Source organism: Trachymyrmex septentrionalis, unplaced genomic scaffold, assembly GCF_001594115.1.
Source record: "Trachymyrmex septentrionalis isolate Tsep2-gDNA-1 unplaced genomic scaffold, Tsep1.0 scaffold213, whole genome shotgun sequence".
Taxonomy (NCBI): domain Eukaryota; kingdom Metazoa; phylum Arthropoda; class Insecta; order Hymenoptera; family Formicidae; genus Trachymyrmex; species Trachymyrmex septentrionalis.
This window is the reverse complement of record NW_017305321.1, coordinates 171421-179765: the sequence shown is the minus strand read 5'-3', so window position 1 is coordinate 179765 and position 8345 is coordinate 171421. Positions and strand designations below refer to the sequence as shown.

At 29.5% G+C, this 8345-nt stretch overlaps 2 protein-coding genes across 2 annotated transcripts in view; one reads left to right on the top strand and one right to left on the bottom strand.

The window, feature by feature from the left end:
• The window catches only part of LOC108748183 (MAP/microtubule affinity-regulating kinase 4-like), a 296086-nt gene that overhangs the window by 282857 nt on the left and 4884 nt on the right, over positions 1-8345 (top strand). Inside the window, exon 13 of the mRNA XM_018486213.1 lies at positions 7844-7850. The gene's annotated coding sequence lies outside the window, so the exon portion shown is untranslated. The remainder of the gene's footprint in view (positions 1-7843; positions 7851-8345) is intronic.
• Positions 18-8187, bottom strand: LOC108748182. The gene is made up of 16 exons (XM_018486211.1): positions 8029-8187; positions 6620-6706; positions 4772-4945; positions 4448-4655; positions 4196-4340; positions 3777-4131; positions 3446-3679; positions 3112-3326; positions 2728-2983; positions 2083-2256; positions 1758-1965; positions 1509-1644; positions 1085-1442; positions 766-999; positions 417-646; positions 18-287 (listed from the first exon to the last, which is right to left on the bottom strand). Exons 2-16 carry the CDS (start codon positions 6704-6706, stop codon positions 104-106), a joined length of 3198 nt encoding a protein of 1065 aa, XP_018341713.1. The 5' UTR covers positions 8029-8187; the 3' UTR covers positions 18-103.

The window sequence follows — 8345 nt, the reverse complement described above, 5'->3', positions numbered from 1 at the left end:
TATACATACGTGTTTAAGAGAGAGAATAGTATTATAACATAAAATCATAAACAAACTCTCGATGGATAAATCTTCCGTCTTTTGCAACATCTTCCGCCTTCTGCTATAACAGCTGCAATCCAAGATAACGACTGAAAAAACCGAAATACTTTTTCCCGAATTGATTCTTGATATTAAGCTCTATTCTTGCTGTGTCTCTCAAGAGGTATAGGTGTAGCAGTTCCTCAATTGTACGACAGTATACTAAAGCTTTATCAAACAATCTTATTGTTTCTTCTATGTTTCCCCTAAATTAAAAAAATGGATTCAGAATATTTTCATTAAAGCAACTTTCTTTATATGAGTTAATACATGACTACAAGTTCATTCAGAAAATTTTAAAGTACAATAATTACGAGAAATGATTAGAAACGTACTTTTTCATTTCGACTATTCCTAATAATTTATACGCAAAACTGCATTTTTCATCCAATTCTATTGCTTTCTTAAGGTATTCAGCTTTACTTTCAGAATTACTGCTCCAATCAAATTGCAAACAGGCTCTCTGCAGGTAAACTGAAGACATAGATGTGTCCTTCGGATATTTCTTTATTATTTTAGTAAAATAAATATGAGCTTTCTGGTATTGTCGAGTTTCGGACATCATCTAAAAATAATTGAAAATTTTAACAATAAATCAAAATGTAAATGGTCATAATTTATTACTACCATCTCTTTGTTACTCTAATTATTTTTCTTAAAAAAATTATAAGTAGTTGTATATACCTTACAATAATATTGATAACAAAATGCATATTCAGGAAGATTTGTATATTTTTCAAAAACTTTTTCGAAAGCTCTCACAGCCGCTTCGACTAATCTTACATCTTTATTTAACATCGCAATACGATAATCTGTATAGCATTTTTGTATGCATGCCATGCTAAAGTTTGGATTGTATTCAAGAGCCTTTTCAAAATCGTGCTTAGCTTTGTTTAGTTTACCCATGTGCATATATGTCTAAAATTACAAAATGTTACATTATTTTATATGTACATTTATATGCATACAACAAAAATATGCTCAATGTTAATGTGCTTAATACCTGTCCTCTGTGATAGTAAATATCGCTATAATGCGGATTTATATTAATGGCTAATTCGAAATTTATGAAGGCCATGTTTAGATCATCCATGAACTTTAGATATAAGCCCGCCATTTTTAACAAAGCGTTTATCTTTACATCATCGGATGCATATTCGATGTTCAATATACATTCTAAGTCTTGGAATGCAGAACTGGATTTGCCCAAAAGTGAGTAAAATGTAGCTCGTAATAATAACACCTCTAGTTTAGTTGAAGGTAATGTATTAAATTCCGGACTTTCAATAATTTCCGTACACAACGGTATTACGTCATCATATTTCGTATCTTTTAACGCTTGTAATGGCTTTTTGAAAAATCTATTAACAAACACATTAAAAAATAAATAATCACATACACAAAAGCAGTCTTCTGCCTGTACTTACTCTGGAATATTTTCTGGACATCGAAGTTTAGAAAACACTGGATCTTTAGAATAAGATATAATATAGCATTCGATGAAAAGCTTATTTGGCATAAGTAACTTTTTGTTTGCCCAATTTTCATAAGTATGTTGTTTCACTAAAAACAATTTTCATTGTAAGTAATTAAATTTCTATTATGTTTCAAATCTTGTTCTAATTTGCCATGAATAACTTTTACTTAATACAAAGTGCTTTTAATATGTAACTCACCAAGTTTTTTCAAGATTATTTCTACCTTTATAAGAGAAGTAGGATAAGAAAACTCTTCGTAAATACACACGGTAGTCATATCCTTCAAGGCTGCTTCTAAATCCCCCGTTCGCTCCAATACACGTGCTCGACATAGCATAGCTTTAATATTTTTTGGATTTAGTTCCAACGCTTTTGTACAATCTGCTTTTACGGAGCTATATTTTTTCTGTAAATTGCAACAATTGTACACACAATGACACATATATCACCAACAACTTCGACAATCAATTGAAATCAAATTTTTATATTAAGCTTATCATGAATATTACAAACATCTTATTACCAATTGCTCATATGCAGCCGCTCTACTTTGATAAAAAATCGCGAGTTTATCCTTATTCTCCTTAGGACAAATGTTGATTGCTTTAGTATATTGAGCAATGGCTTCATTATATTTTTCCGTTTTGAAATATATATTTCCTTCGTTCTCATACTTTTGCGCTTTTTGTAAAGAAGTCTGAAACAAAAAAATTCACTTGCATTTGTCATTAAAATACTATCTTTTTGATATTTATAATAAGTTTATAGACATATATATATTATAGACATGTCATTATGGAAAACGCTCCAAGTTATTTCATTGAAATTCTAAGAGATAAATCTGTATATCTACTGTGCATCAAAATCTCATTAAGTTCAGAGTATTTGCAAACAGTATATTATTTACTGAAAATTGCCGCTCGTGATAACGATATTTAGAGATATTAATGACATATAGCTATATCTATCAATTAGCAAATAAATTAAGATAAGGAAATAATAAATCTATTATTTTGATATTTTTGGGATCCAAAAAGCAGACGTTCATAATCGTAAGATACAACAGGATTTATCCGAAATTAAAAATCCTCTCTGATTGTGAGTTTCGGATAAATGTGTTTTTGCAGTCAATGGAAAACGATTCCATATAAGGTATATCTGTCTTAACCTCCGACTCGGCTACAGGAGAAAGCACTTTGGATGGTCCATCGCTGTCAATGGAAATATGTTTGTCGGATTCCTCGGCATTTTGTATATCGATGAATTGAGAGTATGACCGAAGAAAATGAACGATTTGTGTAAATCGAAGCTTTATATCACATATTTTTATAGAGCTCTCACTATACATGTATAGTAGTTCCTTGAATGTACGACAGCATGTTAAAGCCATATCAATTAATTTTATTACTTCCTCTATATTCCCTCTAAAATGGATTCGAAATATTTTTATTAATCAGATTTTTTATGTAAGCAATATATATAATTGCAAATGGTCCCTTTTGAAAATTGCAATGTACAATAATTGTAAGAAATAATTATATCAAAAACATACCGTGTTATTTCGATAATTCTTAATACTTCAAAACCTCTAAGCTTGCCTTCAACAGAGCATTTATCCGATTTTAATGCTTTCATCACGTATTTCTCAATATAAATAAGATTACAGTTCCACAATAGGAAATAATCAATAGCGTAATCCGGATCTTTTTCTATTGCTTTAACAAAATAAGTATCAGCCTTTTGATACTGTTGAATTCTGAACATCATCTATATAAAGATTGAAAATTCCATCAATAAATCAAAATGTATAATACTAATGCTTTATTACTATTATTTTTTTCGTAATTTTAATTTTTTCTTCCAAAATTATAGGTAATTATATGTACCTCAGCGTATAAAACATAACAACATACACACTCAGGAGAATTTGAGTACTTATTGAGAGCTTTCTCAACGTCTCTCACAGTAATTTCGATTAAATATATATTTTCGGTCAACAATGCAAACTGATAATTTGCGTACCATTTTTGCATGTGTGCCATGCTGAAGTTTGGATTGTATTCAACGGCTTTTTCAAAATCATGCTTAGCTTTGCTTAGCTCTCGTATTTCCTTATATACCTTAAATAATAAATATTGTTACGATGCTTCATAATATATGATGAATCTACATATGTGCAATAAAAAAATATGATCAATGTTTAAGTTAGTAATATACCACTCCTCTATAATAATAGATATCACTGCAACTTGGATTTATGATAAGGGCTAATTCAAAGTCTTTGAAAGCCATTTCTGGAATCTCAATTTGTATGTATACAATTGCTCTCTTTATCAAGGCGTTTACCCTTATATCATCACATACATCTTCGCTAGACAAAATAACTTTAAGATCGTGGATTGCAGCATCGTAATTCTGCCAAATTAAGTAAAATGTAGCCCGTAATAACAGCACCTCTAGTTTAGAGGGAGGTAATATATCAAATTTGGGACTTTCAATGATTTCTGTGCACAGCGATATTATATTATGGTACTCCCTATTTTTTAACGCTTGTAATGGTTTCTTGATAAATCTGGTAACAAACTCATTAAAAATTAAACGTCTAATTACACAAAAACAATCTTGCTTATACTTACTCTGGAATGTTTTCTGGATATTCAAGTCTAGAAAGTATTGGATCTTTAGAGAAAGATCTAATATTTATTTCGATAAAAGGCATAGTTGGCATTAGAAAAAATGTGTCTATTCTGTCTGTCAATTTCTTCGGGAAATGTTGTTCCACTAAAAAATAATTTTAATTGTAAATCATAAAATTTCTTTTATTTTTCAATTCTTACTCTAGTTTGCCGCGAATATTTAATACTAAATACTTTTAATGTGTAACTCACCAAGCTTTTCCAAGATCATATCTGCCTTTAAAAGGGACACTTGATCAGAAAAGTTTTCATGAATGCAGGCAATAGTAATATCCTTCAAAGCTGCTTCAAAATCCCCTAATTGCTCCAAAATACGTGCCCGACGTAGCAGAGCTTTCACATATTTTGGATTCAATTCTAACGCTTTTGTACAATCTGCCTTCACACTATTATATCTTTTCTGCAAATTGCAATTATAGTTGCATAGACACTTATACTACATTAATAAATTTCATCAATAAATTTAAGTAAATTTTCATTTTATGCTTCTATTAACGGTATCATCAATTTTATTACCAATTGCTCATATGCAGCCGCTCTGTTCTGATAAAAAATCGCGAGGTCTTCCACATTCTCCTTTGGACAAATGTCAATTGCTTTATTATATTCAGCAATGGCTTCATTATATTTTCCCAATTTAAAACGTACATTTCCTGCATTCTTATATTTCTGCGCTGTCTGTAAAGGAGTCTGCAACCAAAGTTTACTTGTGTTTCAAGAATGCTATCTCGTCTCTCTTTTGCAATTTATGATAATTTTATAATATGTCTGATAATTTAAGAATATCTCTATAATGTAGTTACTAAGAACTCTAAGATTTTTACATTTGATTTCTTACATAAATTCAAAACGTAAATTCCAAATTGCCATATATATCCGAAAGGGCTTAGTTTCAAAGATATACGATGTTAGAGTTGAATTTTTTCTTCAACTTTGACATCGTACCTCTAAACTAATAGTTTTAGACGTAATATAGTCATATAATATGATCATATAAAGTTTTCGTCTAAAATTTGTGTAAAGAAATTTTTCCTTAAAATCTGTTAGAATATTTAGTAGCCACCCTGTGTAATATCATTATGGAACGTATTACAGATTACTTCACTAAAGTTCTAAGATTCAAGAAACAAATATAAAAAAGCTGTACGTTTCGCAGGTTGTCTCCGTGTCCAGATCTATTACAAAGTTCGAAAAAATAACTTTTTTCGAAGCCTGGAATGAGACAAGTCATTTCCTGTAAAGGAAATTGTAGTATCAGATATGGTTAATGATATTCACGATTAAATCTAAAATTTGTTGTTAAAAAGCTATCAATTTGGTCATTAACAATTTACCAAAAAACTTTCTGTTATGTTTGTTTAAATTTAAGGATTTCTTAGATCAATTAAATGCAAGTATAGAAGTTTTTCATAATTTTAAATTTGTCAATTTTGATATCAAACTCATATTTAACTTATAAAAAAAAATTCCTTAAGTTCAAATAGATAATTAGAAGCTATTTGATAAATCATCAATAATTTCACGGTTTTTCTACAACAAACTTAGTATTTTATCATCAATATCTCATTAATCATAACCGACACTAAATTTTAATGGCTAAAAATTCTTCTTGAGGAGGAAAAAAATCCTAAGAACGTATTTTATTTTAATCATAATAAAACTTCAAAACCTCACATATATCGCTATAAATATACGAAATATTTCAAAAAAACTCTTTTTCAATTTTAGCTAGCAGTTTCTCAAAACTATAACGTGGTAGAACAATTTGAAAACCAGATTCGTATTCAAAAAACTGACGGAAATATCTGGTGCCATTTGGATTTTTTTTTTTGTGTAAGTGTTATTAAAATGTCAACATTTGAACAGTGCATTTCACTTCATCAGAACAAGGAGTTTGATACTGAAGTGAACTCCAATGTTCACGAAAGGTTTGCTCTTTAACAATGGATCTGGCACAGAGACAACCTGCGAAACATACAGCTTTTATGAATACCCATGGAAGCGTTAAAAGCATAAGATAAATATATACTGTAAAAGTCTCGATTACTAAAAAGTTTATCGATTAGGAAAATCCATTATCGTATGTAAACTGTGCATTTTATAATCTCGTTATTACAAAGTATTCAGCAATACTTATAACCATTATCTATTGAAACTTATCTCTCATGATAACGGCATCTAAACATATCAATGACACAATATGTTTACTGATATAAGGAGAACAAATAAACTTATGACTCTGATGATTAAGATCTAAAAGACAACATCAAATGCAACATTGAGAAAAATAATATTTTTTTTCATTTCGAATAAATGGATTTTCACAATCTAATCGGCACTTTCAGAATAGGAAATGATCTGAACCTCTGTCTCAGCCACAGGAGAAGACACTTCGGGTGGCTGATAACTATGCTTCCTTCCAGTAGATCTCCTGTTTCTTTTACGAGTCATCTATAAATACATTGAAACAAACTTTGTGTTCACTTAACGTTTGATTTCTTTTTGCAATACAAAGGATGAAAAGCGATCATAAACACTTTAGAATATTAATAACTTAATAATTTAATTATTACTGTATAATTAATTTTAATATCTTACTAACAATTTTTCTGTTTTTCTTAATATAATCCCTTTTATCCTACAGATTTTTAATAATTACTTTGATCAATACTGCAGAAATTTATTGATTAAATTAATATTAAGTAAATTCCAGATTGGTTTTTTAAAATTTGTTAAAAAATAACCATATATTCTTTTTTCCTTGTATCTTCTGTTTTAAGTAGACTCAAACAAAATAATCTATCAGGTCTATTCAAGATTTTGAACATGTTTTCTTTCCATCACAATTTCAAATCAAAATACGTATCAGTAACAGACTCCATACAATAATTTAAGAATCTGTATTATCAAATACATCACATACGACTTTACAATTCATAAAATAATTAAAATTCAGTTTTATAAAAATGAATGGATTTAAAAATTTAAAACAAAGCAATCTTTTAATCTATATGATCAAAAGAAGGACCTTTTTCTACTGAAGAATTTAATGCTGCATAGAATTAAATTTATATGTCGAAGATGTATTTCCCAGCAAACGAGAATGGATTGAAATGGATTAAAATGGATTCAGATTTTCATTTGGTTTAGCTGGTTATAATTGAAGTAAATAATGAACACATTTATCAATTGAAGAAATGGTGTAACGAGTAACGTAGAAGATTCATAATCCAAAGATCCTAGGTTCAAATTCCACTAAGATACGTTTTTTTAATACCAATTTGAAGTAGTTAATATATCAAGTATAATTATAAATGTCTTAAGAATAAAAATTTGTAACCCTTAAATATGAATGTTATTTTTTTTTTCGAATATTAAATTAGTGTCACCTCGGATCTAATCCATTTCAATTCATTCAATCCATTTTCATGGATTTGAAGCATTAAAAAATTTTAGTCCATTTTAATCCATTCTCGTTTACTGGATTAACTGTGCTTATTTCATTCCAGCATCTACTCAATAAATCTTTACTTTTTTAATGGAAACAATACTGTAAATTTGATCTGCACTGAAATGGAATCGAATGAGAATTTTGGTGAAAACTCTCTAGAACAGGAGATTATGACGAACGGCAAATAACGTTTTCCGCACATTATGTACTTATTTTTTTTATTTAATAGCACCTGCCTTCCGAGAAAAAAAGGTTTTTTGGAAGTCAATACAACCAGATTTCATTAATATTTCAAGTCTGTCACAATTTCAATATACATTACCTTGATATTGCTTGATATTATTGAATCTGTCGCGCACAAATTCCCCTTTTTCGTGAAAATTGTTCACACGTGAAGATTCACGACTCTCACGATGCAATTATAAAGTATTCAAGCCAGTCGAACGATCTGCGTTTCTACACATCATTCGATCTTCTGCGTCGTAATCGTACTAACTAATCAGTACAATGACAAAGACAAGCTCGTATAACAAGCAAAATATTCTTCTGGGAAGACCCCTTCTTCCTTTTCTCTTTGCCAGGCAGAAAAAATCTTTCGGTTAATATCAAGTGGGGAATTCCCGGCAGCATTGTAGTACA

Bases quoted from the DNA above. Each gene is read 5' to 3' on its own strand.
- LOC108748182 (XM_018486211.1), bottom strand. From the start codon at position 6,706: ATGACTCGTAAAAGAAACAGGAGATCTACTGGAAGGAAGCATAGTTAT. The intron at 4,132-4,195 runs GTAAGTATAAGC...GTTTGTTACCAG, and splicing joins TATCCAGAAAACATTCCAGA to ATTTATCAAGAAACCATTAC. The intron at 1,000-1,084 runs GTATTAAGCACA...TTGTAATTTTAG, and splicing joins TTTACTATCACAGAGGACAG to ACATATATGCACATGGGTAA.